Source organism: Notechis scutatus, chromosome 1 (assembly GCF_049901735.1).
Source record: "Notechis scutatus isolate UNSWTSFEM ecotype Mainland chromosome 1, rNotScu1.2, whole genome shotgun sequence".
In the NCBI taxonomy this organism is placed as follows: Eukaryota; Metazoa; Chordata; class Lepidosauria; order Squamata; family Elapidae; genus Notechis; species Notechis scutatus.
The window spans coordinates 256,147,037-256,166,477 of NC_142009.1; the positions used below are offsets into that span (position 1 = coordinate 256,147,037).

Genomic DNA, 19,441 nt, shown 5'->3' on the forward strand with positions numbered 1-19,441 from the left:
TGTCTTCAGCTGCCTCTGCGGGGCAGCTATATCCCCCAGATCCAAATGGATCGGGGGAACCTTGACGGTGAACGCAGCAGGGATCGCGCGGTCGCGAATCCCTGCCGCCGCCGAAAGATTGCAAACCAGAAGTCTTCCATCATATTTCTATCTTCTGTTTGGCTAAAGTAATCTCACCTCACCAAAACACAACACAATACAACATAACATAACACAACAAATACTGGCTGGTTGATTTTGGACCAGTCACTCTAAGCCCAATCTATAGCCGATAGCTATAACACACCTCACAGGAGAAAATAGGCAGGCGAGTTAGATATGTTTGCTGTCTTAAGTTTTATATATTAAAAACTCATGATAAAATCTAATAATAATTGCAACTCAAAAGAAAAATATTTATCAGCCCAACACTAAGTTCTCCACCACCACTTACCTCCTTCCATAGAAATTATTCCAGTCATTAAACAAAGAAGAAAATCATTTGAAGCTCAGGCTTAACAAGGAAACACTTAAGTGGTTTTTGCTACTGTGATTGACAATGAACATGTAAAACAAATATCTACACATATACTATGCAATATGATGTATATAAGAATGATACCAAATCCACCTAACATGGGGGGGAAATCTGATATGGTAAGAAATTGAGATACATCTAACATGAACCTTAGGAGTAAATCCTGCCAAAACAGTCCAATTTTGTGGGGTTAAAAATCAGTAATAATAACTGGCAGAGTGATAATGCAGAATAGCAAGCTGAAAGATTAATACGAAAATGTTTGAGCATGATTGATAATGTTGAATCATCTATTTCCGATTCGTGTTCTCTTGGGGTTATTTTATGAATCCAATCCTATTTGCTAAAGTCTCAGCTGTTACTTGATGCCATCAATCCTTCACTGAAGTAAAGTCCTCCACATGAAACACTACCTTGTCCTTTGTGATGATTTTCTAAGGCTGTGATAGGTCTCAGAAATCCTAGTGATCAGTGATCATTTTGAATTCTAGTATTTCTTCCTTTTGCAGTGGAATTATATTTTTTCTCTGAGAATGCCACCATTTGTCTAGCTTTTGGATTTCTCCATTCATAAATGTGCATAAGGAAACATACTTAACTGATACAATCTTTTTCAGGCCAATACTGATGTCATATTTGGAAAGAAATTGTCTGAAATAGTTTTAAAATGGTTACAATTTGCTTTATCATTACATAGCTATAATTGTTGTAAAAATTAATGCCTGTAAGATGCTAGAATAAATAGAGACTAAAACATAGTTTAATCTCTTTGGCCTATGGATATAGTAGCAGATGGTTTAGCAAGGCTATTTAATTAAAATAACCACATTAATTTAATATTCTGTTTATACTTTATACCTGGTAACAAAAGTGGTTAATCTTATAAACCTCCATGTCACTGTGCAGATCAAAAGCGTGGGGAAATACATTTGGAAAATAAAAGACAAACAATGCGGGATCCACTCTCAATTCTATTAACTTTCAGTCCTCATTCCATTATCTTCCAGCATTAGGTAACCATGAAGGATGTTCTGGGTCCATTGAACTATTTTTCCTAAAAAGAAAAATGTATGCAAATTTGAGATGCCTACAGCATTTCTGTTGTGCATAGATAGTTTGAGAATTGAGTGGTGCTGTGGCCTAGAGGTGGAGCTCTCACCATACAATCAGGATGCTGTGAGTTAGATCCTAGGTAGAGGCAGATATTTGAATATATCTGCTGAATATAACTCCACATTGGTGACAGGAAGGGCATCCGGCCAATAAACACTCAGCTCCATTCAGTTACCCAGACTCCACCCCACAAAGGATTATGGGGTCATTAAGAGAAGATGATGATGCATAGTTTGAGAGTTAGATTGATTGAGAGGTTATGGTATCAGGCTGGAAACAAGGAGAATGTAAGTTTTAGTCCCACCTTAGGCATGAAAGCCAGCTGGGTGACTTTGGACCAGTCACTGTCCCTCAACGCATGCCATCATGACAAGCCAATTGGTGAATTCCTGCACAAGCAATGGATCAACATTCATTTAGTCTGAAAATAAGCATTCTCTACACTTGTAGAAAAAAACATAGGAAGAAAAAAGATGTATTGTTCCACTTTGTCAGCAAGAGTGTGCACTCAGATACTGTGTAGATATATAGGTTAACCAAAGGCTAATGGTTTGTTGAAAATGTCGGTCTTTTTTGGTAAGAATAAAATTCACGTGATGTATCTGGTTGATTCCTGATTGGTTCTTCTTTCATATTCTTGAGTTCCTTTATCAAAATCCATATAGAACCCAAATATCTAGAATTAGAATTAGAATACTTTATTTGGCCAAGTGTGATTAGACATCCAAGGAATTTGTCTCTGGTGCAGAAGCTCTCAGAGTACATGCAAAGTAACAGGACAATGATAAACATCATCATAATATCATTATATGATGATGATATGAAAATGATGATAATCATCATCATCATAATATTGTTAGGAGGGGGAAGTAAGAAGGATAATAAAAAGAATGATACTAATACTACAGCCCTACTACTTGGGTAAGTACACATAGATGTTAGACAGCGTGAGAGAATTAAGTGCTCAGCAGACTGATGGATGATCTGAGGGGAAAAACTGTCCCTGTGTCTAGTCGTTTTGTCCTGCAATGCCCTATAGCACTATCCCAAGGGGAAGAGTTGAAACAGCTTGCGTCCAGGATGTAAGGGATCTGCAAATATCTTCTTAGCCCTCTCTCCGGCACATGCAATGTACATATCCTCAGTGGAAGGCAAGCTAGCTGCAATTGTTTTTTCTGCACTCCTAATTATCCATTGGAGTCTGTACTTGTCTTGTTTGGTTGCTGCACCAAACCAGACAGTTACAGAAGTACATATGACAGACTCAATAATTCCAGCTCCTGAACTTTCCGAATTGATGCAGGATGAGAATTCTTTGTTGTGCCTTTTTAATTATAGTAATAATGTTAAGTATCCATTTCAAGTCCTAGGACCATGATGGCGAACCTATGGCACGCATGCCAGCACCCGTTTCATCACTTCCTGTTTTTCCAAAACTACTGGAAGTGATTAAACTGTTACGAACTAAGCAAACTCATTCATCAATAACCCTACTAGCTTTACTTCAGCAGCAGGCTCATAATCCTGCACTTCTGATTGGCCGCCGGATAAGCGACCGTGATTGGCAGCCTCTGGCTGACCTGATTGGCTGACAGCGGGCCGTCTCTGATTGGACGCTTAGAGTGGTTAATTCAATTTCATTGGTTGTTGTGACAGCAGCCAGCTCTATAAAAAAAGCTGCTGCTGCCCAAGTATTTTGTTCTGTTCTGAAGTCACTATTAAAGAATTGAGTCACTATCCGATGCCTTGTCTCCGTTATTGCGCCCACTCCTCCAGATCTAACATAAACGGGGCTAGTTTTCAGCCTGCAAAGCCTGCAGAAGCCTTCCTGAAGCCTCTGGGAGGCTGAAAAAGGCCTCAAACAGGACGAAAATCAGCTGTGAGGTGCAGTGCAGGGCAATAGGAGTGGGGATTGTGCACACATGCATAGGGGACATGGGGGGGTGCACATTGCCTTCTGGGTGCTGGCACGTGAGCGCAAGCGTGGAAGCGCGCGTACCATTTTTGGCACAGGAGCTCAAAAAGGTTAGCCACCACTGTCCTAGGAGATTATAGAACCCAAAAATTTGAAGGACTCTACCATTGATACTGTGCTCTAACATAGTAAGAGGTGGCAAAATAGAAGGGTTCCTCCTAAAATCTACTCTCAGCTTTGCAGTTTTAACTATATTCAGCTCTAGATTGTTATGGATGAATCACAGGGCCAGTTGTACAACTTCCCATCTATATCCAGATTCATCACAGGCGACTATCTTACAATGTCGTGGAACATATTTTCTCTATATGTTGAATGCTTTTTGTCTATGTATCTGTGAGGAGAGGTTGGAGCAGTAATGTTTTCTGTATGAGAATGAGTTTGGACTAGGAGGTCAATTCTTCTTTGTAAATTAATATTACTGCTATATTATATTATGTTTTGGATTTAATTGTATATTTATTTTGCCAGTGCTTTTGTTTGTTGGTTGGTAATTAAACAGTGGATTTGTACCTGTTCTTGGTTTGTAAAGTGAATGTGGTTTTAAAATCAGAGGAAAAAAAACATCAATATCTTGTGCTATGCTGATAATATTCTGAAAATGCAAAAAAAAACAAAAAAACTACAAGCTCCAATAATAACAGTCAAGGAGCATAATGGGGAAAAAAAGACAACATAAGGTGGTTGCTAAATAGGAAGAAGAGATTTTGCCTTGAGTTCTTTATAAAAATAATAAAGGCAGGATAATAAAATCTAAAAAACCCCCACCTATTTAATAGTAAATGTTAAGATTTACTATTGATAACTTTCCTTTTTTTCTTCTTGTTCTCAGTTGGGTTACCACATTAATCATAATTGTTTAGTTATCTATCTGTATGGTATTGCTTTTACTATGTTTCTTTCTTTTACAATATTATATTGTCTATATGCATACACACAAGTGTGTGTGTGTGTGTGTGTGTGAAAGCGAGAGAGAGAGAGAGCGCTATTAATCTTTATCACAAATTATGCTGACATATTTGGATACATGAAGAAAATTGCAATAAACTGAATAATATTTTTTATGTATGAGACTTCTTTCTAATTTTAAAGAAATAATCCCTTCTTGCTAGCATGACTACAGTTTGTCAAAAATATTTTGATGTAAATTGACTAGATTTGTTTATCTGACAGAAGAACTGGAGAAAGGCATTATATGAATATTTTTTTCCTATCCTGGATTTTTTTTTAACCCAGCTCATTAGTAATCAGGGCCAGATTCTCAGGAAATTCCATATCTGTTCTAGACATTGATAAAGCATGATCAAATCACTTCCATATTGCCAAGAAAGCTGCAAGAAAGTACACATGAATAATTGACAGGTGAGTATGACTCAAATAATATTTTATTTATTTATTTTTCTCTTGAAAAAAAATGCACTAGGGAGAATGACTGCAATTCGGAAATGAGTGCAGAATTTTTTTTTGCATTTTTTAACATTGCTTTTGTGAATTGATCTTTTTAAAAAAAAAATTCTGGAGAAAGAATGAATACCACCATGAAATCCTTTAGATCCTGCTGGTTTAATTCTGACAGCTTTGCTTTCAATAAAATGACAACTCAGCAAAATTCTAACTATACAGTAATGACCTTAAATTTTAACGTTTTAATGTAGAATATTATCTACTGGAGTCATAAAATTAGGAGTGGGCTTCTACCGGTTCTGACTGGTTCTATAGAACCCCTTGTTAACTTTCTAAGCAGTTCAGAGAACTGGTAGTTAGAAGAAATCTCCTTTTGTTTTTTTCCACCCTTATTACATTCTTGCCAGTATGCCTAAACTTCCTGTCTCTGGAGCTTCTGGGGCTTCACTTTCTTAAAGGGGAAGGGTTGTTTTAAGATTTTTACACTGCTGTTGGGAGGAACTACTTCCTTGGACAATCGGCACTTTCAAGAAATAATTGAATAATGAAGCAGAGCTGTCAGAAAGAAGCTTTTAATGACAGTGAACCAAGATGAGTGACATTCAGCAAGGCTTCTTGGCTAGCTAGAAAGATTGACATTCAAACGTAAGTTTACATACCGTTTCTGAGTTTTGGTCTAAAATTGGTTTTTGGTGAAGGTTAATGTTACGAACTAAGCAAACGCACTAGTTTTAAATCCTAATAGTTTTACTTCCACAGCAGGCTCGTAATCCTGCACTTTCATTGGCCCGCAGTTAGCAGATCGTGATTGGTCATTTCCGACTAGTCTGATTGGCTGATAGCGGGTCGCGCTGATTGACGCTTCCAGCGCGGCAAACTTAAATCATTGGACACTGTGACAGCAGCCAGCTCTATAAAAGGAGCTGCTGCTGCCCTAGCAAGTTGTTCTCTTTCTGAAGCCACTAATAAAGAGTTGAGTCACTATTCGATGCCTCGTCTCCGTTCTTTGCGCCCACTCCTCCAGATCTAACACTGGCAACGAGGATGGGATACGGAGACGATAGAGCTGACTGAACACTCGCTGAGCACCAAGCAGAGCACGTGGCTAAGAGCGCACCCGCTAGCGACAGAATGACCACCAGCGCCATACCACCCGCTCCATTTGACCCGGCTAACGAAGACTGGGACTCGATATGGACAGGTTCCAGATGTTCCTGGAGACCAACAATCTAAAGATGCCACGCCTGGCAAGAAACGAGCTGTATTCCTGACCCATTATGGGCCCGCCATTTTTAAAATGGCAAAAGCACTCGTGAAAACCAGCCAAGTCAAGACAATGGATTGGGACAACCTCGCACCGATCTTCCGGGCCCATTATGCACGGGCGGTGCCAACACTCATCAGAAGACACGAGTTTTACCAGAGGGACCAACAGAAAAGCGAGAGTGTTGGAGACTTCATCGCTGATCTCAGGAACCTGGAAGGACTCTGTGGCTTCGCAAACCTCAAGGAAGCCTTGAGAGACTGAATCGTTCTGGGTCTGGAAGACCCTACCACCCAGAGCAAAATTATGACGAAGGGGGACATCGGCCTCGCAGATGTCATAGCCGAAGCTACTGCAGCAGAAGCAACCAGGAAATCAGCGGCTCAAATGCGCCGAGCGAACGCACTGCACCGCCAACTCGCCAGTGACACTACGCCATTCTCCGAAAAGCACACAACCACCACCCACCATGAGGACCTCGAGTCCTCATCAGAAAGCGAGGAAGAGGAGGTCAACCGCCTCAGGTCAGAACGCAACCAGCGAGACCAGCGGAACCCTAAATCTTCGCGGCAATGTGCTGGATGCGGGGTAATCACCCACGGTCAGACTGCAAATTCCTAGACGCACTCTGCCGTTCCTATGGAAAGAGGGGACACATCGCAAAAGTATGCAGAAGCAAGCGAGGATCCAGCCCAAACAGAAGAGAATATAATTTCCGCAGACAACAGGCACCCGCCAGTAACTCGGGACCGCCTAAACAACCAATGGAGCCACTACCACTACAGAAATAGAGCACCCGCCAATTCAACTAGACGAGAAGAGACCCATCAAACCATCACCATCGCCACGCTTCATTCCTAGATGCAAGGAAAATCCGAGTGAAGGTTACCATTGCAAATCAACCATGTGTTATGGAAGTCGACTCGGGTCGCCTTTATCAATGGTCTCATGGAGAACCCTCAAACAGCTGATCCCTGACATCCATCGCCAGGACCTCAGCACTCAAAAAATCATATTAAAAGACTACCAAGGGAACAGAATCCCAGTTGCCGGTACCCGCCACGTCCAAGTATCTTTCAAAGACCACACTGCAACTCTTCCTCTTACCATCGTCGATCGAGATTGGCCCAGCTTGCTAGGCTTGCAGTGGTTCGCACCGCTAGGAATTGAACTAGCAGGCATACACCAGACCGGAAGCGATGACTGGGAAGTGGCCCTCATCCAGGAATTCCAGGACGTATTTACCGAGGAACTAGGCAAGTACAAAGGATCCCCATATCGCTTAATCTCAGCCCCGATATCGTGCCCATTTGCCTTAAGCCTCGTCGAGTGCCATTTGCACTCAAGCCAAAGATTGATGAACAATTGACAAATTAATAGCCCAGGGCGTGTTGGAACCGATTGACCATGCCCGATGGGAGACCCCGATTGTCACTCCCATAAAACCTGACGGATCCTTGAGAATATGTGGGGACTACCGGGCCACCCTAAATCACGTGCTTCAGCAGAGTGCTTACCCGTACCTGTGGTCCAACACCTCCTTCATTCCTTGGGAGGTGGAAAAATATTTGCAAAATTGGACCTAGCCCAGGCGTACCAGCAACTGCCCGTAGATGCACAGACTGCAGAAGCCCAGATTATAGTCACGCACAGGGGTGCATTCAAGTGTAATAGACTCCAATTCGGAGTGAGTGTAGCACCGGGCATTTTCCAAAGTCTGATGGAGAGACTATTACAGGGCATAAAAGGGGTTGTGCCCTACTTCGATGATGTCTTGATAGCTGCCCCCACTAAAAGCCTATTAGAAAACGACTCAGAATGGTTCTCCAGAAATTCAAAGACGCTGGCCTGAAGGTCAAGAAGGACAAGTGCCAACTATGTACTGAGAGGGTTGAATTCCTGGGGTACCTTCTTGACAAACAAGGAATTCACCCTACTGAGAAAAACTAGCTGCCATAAAAACGCCCCAAGACCCAGGAATAAAACAGATCTCCAAGCCTTCCTGGGACTCATTAATTTTTATAACATCTTCTTGCCCCAGAAAGCAACCATTGCTGAACTCCTGCATAGGCTCCTCGACAAGAAGGCGCCCTGGATCTGGGGACACCGGGAAGAACGAGCCTTTCAGCAAGTTAAAGACCTTTTAACTTCAGATGCTGTATTAATGCAATATAATGAGACTTTACCTTTAACTGTCACCTGCGACGCCTCACCGTTTGGAGTAGAGTCATCTTGAGCCACGTCCTGCCAAACGGAACTGAGGCACCTATTGCGTTTTTTCCAGAACCTTATCTAAAACCGAGAGAAACTATAGCCAACTCGATAAAGAGGCTCTCGCTATCGTGTCTGCGATCAAATGATTCCATGAGTATGTATACGGAAGACCCTTTGCCATAATCACCGATCACAAACCATTACTTGGCATCTTAGCGGAGACAAACCAACTCCCCACATTTTATCACCCTGAATGACACGTTGGTCAGAGTTTCTGGCTGCCTACAATTACCAACTACTACATCGCCCGGAAAAGCCATTCCCCACGCTGACGCTTTGAGCCGTTCTCCGCTTCTAGAAGTCATCAGCGACCCAGCTCCAACCCTAGCTGCATTACAAATAGAAACTCTTCCGTCACCACCCCTGACTGCACGGGACATCGCCTCAGAAACAAAGAAAGATCCTTGTTTGGCACCAGTCCTCAGCTGGGTGGAAAGAGGTTGGCCTGACAACGAACCCAGTGACATCCTTAAACCTTTTAAAAACCAACACAGAACTTTTCTCCCAAAAAGGATGCATCTTGTGGGGAGACAGAGTCGTAATCCCTGAGAGACTACAGCATAACGTTCTAAAACTGTTGCACGATGGACACCCAGGCATCGTGCGCATGAAGGCACTGGCAAGGAGCTACGCATGGTGGCCAGGTATAGATAAGCAAATAGAGACCTGGGTGGCCACTTGCTCCAAATGTCAGGAAACTCGCTCAGCTCCACCAAAAGCCCCACCGACTGAATGGGAAATGCCTCGAGGTCCTTGGTCCCGTATCCACATCGATTTTGCGGGACCCACCAAGGGACACACATTTCTTATAACAGTAGATGCCTATTCCAACTAGCTGGAGGTCCACAAAATGAAGAGCACCACCACAGAAGCAGTCGTCAAAAACTAAACAGACTATTCGCTACGCACGGGTTACCAGATGCCCTGGTCTCAGATAATGGCCCCAATTCACTGCTCTGGCATTTGAACAGTACCTAGCAGACCGGGAATATGCCACGCTTTAACTTCGCTGGCTCACCCGGCGGCCAATGGCAGGGCTGAGCGCATGGTCCAATTCATAAAGAAAACGCTACACAAGTTGGACCATGGGGACATCGATGACAAGGTGACCAGGATGCTTCTCCTCCAGCATATCACCCCAAGCAGCACCATAAACAGAACCCCGGCCGAACTGCTCATGGGCCGAAAACTTCGCTCACATCTTGATCGCCACACCCTGCCTACACGCCGGAGAAGCCCCTGGGGTCCAGCAGCAGATGTCGCGACCTAGTCTTTGCAAAAAACTTTTCCAGCGACCCATTGTGGGTCCCTGCTACTGTAACCCAAACTACGGGCCCTCGATCCTACCGTTTACAAACCGATGATGGAAAACGTGGAAGCGCCACATCGACCAACTTCGTTCCCGACTAGCACCTACCCCCATCACAAGCCCTGAATTTCAAACCAGGGGGGAAAGGGAAACGAAGGGACCGGAAGAGAAGTAGCATATGACCCAGTAAGCAAAAACCAGCAATCAGCACAACCAACCCGGGATACTCACCGGCCGAAGGAGAACCAAGCCAGGTGATCGCCTCGCCACAAAGCAGTACTGCAACTGAAGCAAATCCAAGGAATCCAAATGACAGCCGTGACGGAAGCAGAGATGACAACCCCAGTCACCCAGCGAAGAGGTTGGACTATCATTGCCATCAAGTCCGGCACGCAGCACACCGGAACCAGAGCCAGGGCAAAGACCGGTGGAGCAACATAAATCGAGTAGACAGATGAAACGACCTGCCTATTTGGAAGAATACATCACCCCACCCTCAGACGGAACCTAGGGGGAGGGGTGTTGCGAACTAAGCAAACGCACTAGTTTTAAATCCTAATAGTTTTACTTCCACAGCAGGCTCGTAATCCTGCACTTTCATTGGCCCGCAGTTAGCAGATCGTGATTGGTCGTTTCCGACTAGTCTGATTGTCTGATAGCAGGTTGCCGCTGATTGGACGCTTCCAGCGTGGCAAACTTAAATCATTGGACACTGTGACAGCAGCCAGCTCTATAAAAGGAGCTGCTGCTGCCCTAGCAAGTCACTAATAAAGAGTTGAGTCACTATTCGATGCCTCGTCTCTGTTCTTTGCGCCCACTCCTCCAGATCTAACAGTTAATTCTGTGATTGGTGATGTTTAATCCTGTGTTTATTGATGGGATAATTTTCCCTATTCAGCTTCAACAAGCAACAGCTACTATTGTGATTTAATTATTTGTATTGTGTTTGAATTTTTTCCTGCCTCATGGTTTCTTTTTCTATCTGGGGAGGGGTCTTCCTTCACTGCTTTAGTGGTATCTGGCACTATCCTTTTGGAGTGTACTTCTAAGAGGCAGGATGCAAGATTGGCACTGATTTTTTACTGCCTTTCTGCGGGGCATGTGACCTTTCCTTAAATCTGGATGATTTCCTTAGGATATCTTGTGAGGTGAGTGAGACCAGCTGATATCTTTAAGTGCAAATGGATCTAAGGTTTGCTTTCCTGGGTGTACTTTTTCTGTAGAGCTTAAATGACCTCTCTGCTAAAGGGTTTCACTTTATGACCAAGAGTTGGCTGCTGATAGTTATCACTATATTTTAACTATTTTAATTCCTCAAGGTGCTCTGGCACCCTGCCTGATTTGTAACTCTGATTGGTATTTAGGGCAGCTTTTTGCAAGCAAAGAAGCTTTTTGTGTTTTTGTACAGGTAATCCTTGACTTACAACAGTTCATTTAGTGACTATTCAAAGTTACAATGGCACCAAAAAAAGTGACTTTGACCATTTTTCACACTCATGACTGTTGCAGCATCCCCACTGTCATGAGAGGCCAGGCGAGGAGAACCATCTCTTGACTTGAGTGATGTCAAGTTGGGCATGCCCACCCAGTCTCATGACCACCAAGCCACACCCACCAACTTAGCCATGCCCACAGAACCAGTTGTTAAAAAATTGAATCCCATCCCTGCATAAAATGCTTTGAAATGTGGAATTTTTGACACAATTGCACCTCTGGATACCATTGGTGGGTATACTTTGTGTTTCTATTGCCTTAGACAACAGTCAGTTCAGAACAAGAGCACAGAAAGTTCTGGTTGGCTATAAAGTCTTCTGAAATTCTTATTTAAAATGCCAGTAGTAGTCTGTCTTTCAGAAAGAAAAAAAACCTCCTGCCTGAGAACTCTCACCTTATCAAGTGCAATAATTGAGCTCCATTTGGACAGCTCTACCTTAAATTACAACATTTGACTGGAGTTTCAAATGAATCCTGGCTTTAGTACACTTTGTTCCACATTTATTTCAAGTCCCAAAAGACTTTGATATTTGGAGATGTAACAGATTCAACAAAACAATGTTTTAAAAATGTTTTTCCATTCATTCATTCAATTTCCATGGCTGTCCATCTCAATGACTCAATTTAAACTGCTTTGGGATTTTTACAATATAAAGACCAGCTGTGAAACTCAGTTCTACATTCTAGGAGGTAGGAAGTTAAAGAAATTGAGTGAGCAAACCACATCACCTCTCATTTTTGAAATTAAATATTTCAACAAGCTGAAGTGAACCATATACCTTGGGACATGGCAGTAGAGGATAGTTGGGTGACATTGTTTCATCTCTAAGCAGTACTATGAGGATTATACCCAGAATCAATTTATCTGTTGCAGTTATAAAGGAGTGATCCTTATTGTTCTTCCTTGTGAATAATAGACAATTTCAACAGATGTAGTTCAGTGGTTATAAGTACACAGCAATTAACTCCTGGCTGAGGAGCCTGACCTAGGGTTGAAGGTGATAGCTACCACTTATTGGCCTCTGCTGTGTAAACTAGATTTGCCAGATGGCAACTAGGAAAGAGTTTCTTTTGAAAGCTGTGGTTTACAGTTGGCAAGGTATAGACCTGAAGCAGCAGTGAGCTGAGAGGAGGGCATATATACTTACCAGGAAGAACAGGCTGTCAGCGTGTAGCATTGCAGCACAACATAAGTATTCTGCCTATCTTTGCCATGATTGATATCTTGCAGTTCCTTCAGGTAAAGAATTGGGCTCTTTCCAGTTTGGCTACCCCTCAGTGGGAGTAGCCAGCTTCTAAACAAAAGCTAATGATAAAATGATACCTTTCTTCCCCAAAGTCAAACCTGATCATTCATAAACCAGTTCATTAAAAAATGGCATAGATCCCAGTCTGCATATACCTGCTTGATATATAGCTGAGCCAGAATCTAAAAGCCTGCAGACTTGACAGTTAATGAAGGGGAAAGGCACATCATATCAACCATGAATTAAAGAGCAAGTTACTTTAGTTAATTAAATTTATAACCTCTCCTTTCCTTCAGAAGCCAAAGACACAATACACAGCATTTCCTCCACCAATTCTTTCTCACAACAACTTTGTGAAGTAGGCTGGGCTGAAAAAAGAACAGTTGTTCCCAGGTCACCCAGAGGACTTTAATTGCTGAGTATTTCCTTGATCCTAGCCCAACATCTTTATTATTATACCACACTGGTATAAAGAGAGAAAAGCATACAGATATCTCCCTTATACCGAAGACATTAAAAAGCCCCCTCTTTCCAAATGCACGCTTTTATTTATGACAGTATAATTTAAAGCAGGGGTCGCCAACCTTTTGGACCTCAGGGACCACCAAACTCATAATTTTAAATCCTGCGGACCACTAATATGAATTTTGATTGACAGTGGCTTGCTGACGTTTTCCCAGGGTCTCTGCAGAAAGCAGCAGAGACCTTGGGAAAATCCCAAAACAAGTCTGTAGGAAAATTCCCTACCCATTTTCCTACCAATTGATCATTTATTTATTTATTTGAGATCGCAGGATACTGTCTCCAGCTCCGTTCTCGGGGTGGGGGGGGGGGGAGAGACTTTTGACTTCATGCAAGGAAAGCAGCAGAAATCTTTCTTTTTTCTCCCCCAAACTCCACCAGAAATGAGTCTTGATGAGAGTTGTCGTGCTGGCGCAGCCTCTTGAAGCAGGATGCCTTTCAGGGTTCCAAAGACTCATTTCTGGCGCAGTTTGGGGGAGATAAAGAAAGACTTTTGCTGCTTTCCTTGCATGCAGCCAAAAGCAGAAGAAGAAAGAAGTGGAAAGAAGAGCTTGGTGGCCAGGTGAGGCACGTGGGGCAAGTGGGGAAAGTTTCCCCCTCCACCTTTCCCCCCTCCCCTCACTACCTCGTGTTGTTTGCAATGCAAGCGACACAAGCGTTGTGTTCCCATGGGCCATGTGGGTGGCACAGCCTTGTATTCCTGCGCAGTCTGGATTAATTGCTTTGCAGGGGTGCTTTGAGGGTGACATTTCTCTGTGGACCACCAAAATTTTCTCATGGACCACCCACTGGTTGGCAACCACTGACTTAAAGCATAGCTCCATATTACAGCTCTTTACAACTAATATATGCTAATATATATTGAAACACCTCTCACAATATTCCATCAGAAAACTATATAGACTGGGGATTTTGAGAACTTAAGTTCAGCTCATTTAAATGGCAGAAAAAGAGATTGCATGCAAATAAAAATATGCAACATGAGGATACACCGAACTTCCCCATGTGATATACTGAAGAAAAATAGAGAGCTATATAAATCATAATGGGCTTCTTAAACACTGTCCAAATCTTGACCTGTACTGATACTATTTCAAAATTGCATCTTCTAACACTAGTAACCATTTTCAAATGCCCAACTCAGAACAGCATTTTTCATGATTGTGGCTATTATGACTAGCCATCACTGCCCATCAGCTATCTTCAATTCCCACAAGCTGAGTTTTGGATTCCTAGTTCTGCTGTACAAACCAAAAAAACCATGCCTGAATCTCTGAGTCCACTTTCAGTTCTTCAAACAGAAAACACCTGTCACAAATATCTTCCAGTGTCATCTCACTATAGTCCAGGGATGTCGAACTCACATCATCCTGGTGGCATAATGTGATACATTGGACTTTTCCCCACTTTGCTAAACTGGGCATGGGCATGGCCACTGTGTGACACATCTGGCCCCTGGGCTGGGAGATTGATGCCCCTGGTATCAATTGATACCCCTGGTCCATGGTAGAGCTACAGCTGTCCAGTTGAGAGAGGTAAGATGAAGAATTCAGATAAGTGAGGTCACTCCCAATTTTACATGCACAAAGTTGCTATAGTATTTCCTTTTCCTCAAAGTGAAACATAAAAGACAGTGGCAAACTAAAGTCAACAAGTAATAAAATATGAAGAATTGCAAGAGAGTTATCATGGTGAGTCTGCTTATATGCACCCTTTTATGAATTATTTTTTTCTGGTGGATCTGAATTCTCCATATCACAATAATTGAAATTTCTGTACATCCACCCCACCCACCCTAAAAATGCAACAAAAGACTCAAGCTTTTGTCTGCACTGAAACATACCTATAATGATTACCTGTTGCTTTAAAAAAAAATCCATATTGAGAACTACATTTCTTCAATATACTGTATTTTAAGCTGCTTCTTATTTCTCAAGGCAGCTGACAAAAATACAATTATATTAAGTAATATAAGAGTTAAACAATATTTCAAATTTGATCAATGAGTTTAAATATATATTTTACATGGCTAAATCTTCAGGCTGGAAGTTTAAAGCAAGAAATTGGAAGAACTAAATAGTAATCCACAATATCAGGATTGTTGTTTTATCTAAAATGACTCTCTGGACAGGAGTCATATCAACAACATGTCTTCCAGATAACCATTTTTCATGTTACTATTTAGAGATGTGATAGCTCATCTTTCTCATAATAATCCTTGTATTGTGCAAGTTAGTGTTGACTTACATAAAGGGTTGATTACAATGTAGGATTAACATCAAAGACAATCCTTGGACTTCATACAAGGCAGAACAATAATAGTACTTCTCTGCTGAGCTTTGCTTACCCACACAGGACTCCCCGGAAAGTGAATAGGTTCCATTGTCATGGAAACCGCTTCTGCACTCACAGTGGTACCACCCTGGGAGGTTAACACAGCGTGAATGGTTGTGACATTCAATGATCCCCTCAGCACATTCATCAATATCTGCCTCAGAGAAAAACACAAGCCAGCCAGGATATTAATTTTCTTTTACACCAACATTTTAGATAGTAAAAACACAACACTAAGCCCTTCTGGAATACAATGGAATGCACCTTTTAATGAACAGGCTATGCTATACACACAAAGGTATCTCACTGCACCATCTTTACAGTTTACAAACTTGGAACAACTTTCTTTAAAATAAACCAGGCTAAGGTATTATCAAGGACTCTTGGATGATCTTTGGGAAAGATAAATTCCCCACCTTTCTTTTAAATAGGTAGAGGAAAAGCCAATTCCCTTGATCTATAAATACTGTAAATTCACCCAGGTCACACCAGGCATTTTTTGATCTTTATTTTTTACATTTTATTTATTGAATTGTAATTTTGTAGTTGATGGTTGTAAGCCATCCAGAGCATTGGGTGTCAGGCTGCATACAAGATTATTATTGTTATAATGATCAATGTTTGATAATTGAATTGAATGGAACTTTTTATAAAATGTATTATAAAAATAGAAGAAAATATTTATTTGGGAATAGGAAATAGTTATTCAGGCTTAATATGATGTTGTGGTCTGGAGACGTTCAAGTTAAAATCCTCCCTCAACCATAGGAACTAAATGGGACTTTCCCCCCTCAGTTTAACCAATCTTACCAACTTATTTATGGTGAGGTTAAGAGCAGAACAGACTACACAATTTATACTGCCTTGAATCCTGGAAGAGAATTATGTGTGAAATCTGTATTAATTTATTAGGCATATATTGACAACTTTAAAGATGAATGTGGAAATGCCTAAGATAAATGTAAACATTTGTGAGATCTAAGTCATATATTTTTCAGATTTGAAAGGTGAAGGAAACCATTTGTCACAAAGTAGAAAATAGGTTGTGCTGTGAAAGACCTTGGATCACCCTCCAGAAGAAAGTCATTTCTTCTAAAGCAGTGTCCTTCAATCTAGTATTTTAGTATTTATTTGATTTGTCAATCACTTACAAGATACAGGTATAAGAATAAATATAGTTTTGAATACATGAGATAGATACTTATAAGAAAAATAAAAAACAATAGGATAGGGACGATAGGCACGATTGGTGAGTTATGCACGCCCCCTACAGGCCTCTTAGGAAGGGGGTGAGGTCAATAGTGGACAGCCTAAGGTTAAAGTTTTTGGGGTTTGGGGAAGAAACCACAGAGTCAGGTAGAGTATTTCAGACATTGACCACTCTGTTGCTGAAGTCGTATTTTCTGCAGTCAAGTTTGGTGCGATTAACCTTGAGTTTGTATCTATTGTGTGCTCTTGTATTGTTGTGATTGAAGCTGAAGTATTCATTTGTAGGTAGGACATGGCAATTTATGATTTTATATACTATATTTAGATCGGACTGGAGGCAGCATAGTTCTATGTTTTATAGATCTAGAGTTTCAAGTCTGGTGGCATAAGGTATTCTACAATGAGTAGAGGAGTGGAGAACTCTTCTTGTGAAATATTTCTGGAATTTTTCAATTGTGTTAATATCAGATACATAACGTGGGTTCCAGACTGATGAGCTGAATTCAAGTATAGGTCTAGCAAATGTTTTGTATGCTTTAGTTAGTAATGTGATATTACCAGAGAAGAAGCTACGTAGGATTAGATTAACAACTCTTAATGCCTTTTTGGCTATGTAGTTACAATGGGCTCTAGCACTTAGATCATTTGAGATGAGTACTGCCAGTGGTGGTATTCAAATAAAGTTGCTACCAGTTTGGTGGGCGTTGCTTGGTGGGCACGCTTTGCACACATGCACACACTTTGCGTGCACGCGTGTGCCAAATGTGCACTTAGTGCAGGCACAGAGGCATTCTAACTCGCCTCCTGCAACCCTCGCCTCCTGCAAGCCTGGTCGCTGCAGCAGCTGCCACGTGGCTCTATTCTGCGCCGCGCAAAGCAGCTGCACTTTGAATTCTGGCCATAAAAGTGAGTATGAGAGGCCAGGCGGGCCAAACACAGAGCAGCGGAGGGAACTGGTTTGGTCTCCGCTGCTCACCACCACTACCGGCTCTCCAGAACTGGGCAGAACCGCTCGAATGCCACCATTGAGTACTCCAAGGTCCTTGACAAAGTTTGGATCCTCAACAAGGTCTTGAGTATTTAGCTTGTACTTTATTTTCTGATTTTTTTCTGCCAATATGTAAGACAGATAATTTATTTGTTGAGATTTGAAATTGCCATTTAATTGATCATTCTGATACATAGTCAAGATCTTTTTGGAGGGTAGTAGTATCTCAACAACTGTAAGCTGTATTGGCTTCAATTCTTAAAGTTACTGAGGTGGAGAAAGGTGGTTCTAAAGGATGTTCTTTTAAATGGCTGCTCAACCAAAAGCTGTGGCCATTTAAATCCCACTGTTCAATTCTCATGATGTGGTCATACAATACATTTTCTAGGCTGCACACTGACAAAAGACTGGGCTATTGAGTGAAAACTGCTCAGAGGCTTTCCCATCAGCTCTTTTTAAAAATGTATTTTTTTATTATTTTATAAGTGAAATTAATAGGGAAAAAATAAAAAGAAATGACCTGTGATAATACAATGAAAAAGAATAATGGTGATCATAAACTGAAAAGTTGAAAAGAGAAAGAGGCAAAAGACTCATAAAACAAATCCTATATTAATAGACAGCAAGCTCAATCCTTTAACATTTTATTAAATTTAGACCATTTATAAACTTAATGTTCCATCTTCTTATTTTTACTGTTTAGCAGTAAGATTTATTTGACATTTCAAAGATTGACAGAGAATACATCTCTTGAAGCTTCCCTTCAACAACTGAAGCCTTGCTTATTTTCTTTGAATCTATGTAAATTAATTCTCTTACTAATCCCCAGGCTCAATAAAGACAAAGTTTTCCATAAAATCTTAAATTCCATATTGTTATTATATTCACTTCTACAACAGCTATGTTCTTCCCCTGAAAAATAAAACATGATATTAATCAAAGAGCCCTCACACTTATCATGGAGAGACCAATAAACACAACCTAGAATTTTTTGAAGGACTAACTTCATCTTTAAATAATATTTAATATTTCATAAAACTTGGGCCCACTAATTTTCCAAAACTGGATATTCCAAACCCTTGTTCTATAAAATGTAAACATTACAAATACTGATCCTTGCTGCATTAGTTTATTTCTTACATAAATGTCAATTTTACTTCAAATACAGCTTCTCTTAAATATTCCACGAATTCAAATGTTTCTAAGACAGCTAAAGATTTTTGGGCCATATTGTTCTGACAGTGCATACTATAATTGTGTATGTTAACAAATAGATGATTCAGGCAAATTGATTCTAAATCGTTATAAAAAGCCCAGTTGTGCAGGCAACAAAAATATTTCTAAATTTGCTAGCCAAATAATAATTTCTGTTTTTTAGAGCTGGCTTTGGCCTCATTTCTCAAGAGGTTGATTGATCTGGGCTCTGCACGCAAGAACCCAAGTCAATTCAAAGCATGATTCTGTAATAGAAGTGTCCAATCACACTTGGCCAATAAAGTATTCTATTTTATTATAAAGTATTCTATTCTAGAAATGAACAGACTGATTCCTATTTTTCATTCAAGGCAATGCAACAAATGAGTTATTTCAATTTCCCATACACTCCCATTTATTGGGCCATTGGTTTCAATATATTAAAAAGTTGAAAAAAGAATTACACTGTGACATAGTATATAGTAAAAATGGCAGGGGGAGACAAAATGGTGGTGATGAGATCTCAAACAACATTCTGCATTCGCCTTCCCATTTTGGAATCTTAACAAATTATTCTGTATATTAGATATTCTTGTA

General features: G+C 41.0%; 1 protein-coding gene across 2 annotated transcripts in view; it reads right to left on the reverse strand.

The window, feature by feature from the left end:
- The window catches only part of NELL1 (neural EGFL like 1), a 594,259-nt gene that overhangs the window by 34,988 nt on the left and 539,830 nt on the right, over positions 1-19,441 (reverse strand). Inside the window, exon 16 of one of the 2 annotated variants that reach the window (XM_026664647.2) lies at positions 15,467-15,607. The exons of the other annotated variant lie outside the window; for it this stretch is intronic. Coding sequence (XP_026520432.1) covers positions 15,467-15,607 — 141 coding nt within the window. The remainder of the gene's footprint in view (positions 1-15,466; positions 15,608-19,441) is intronic. 2 annotated transcript variants of the gene reach the window in all.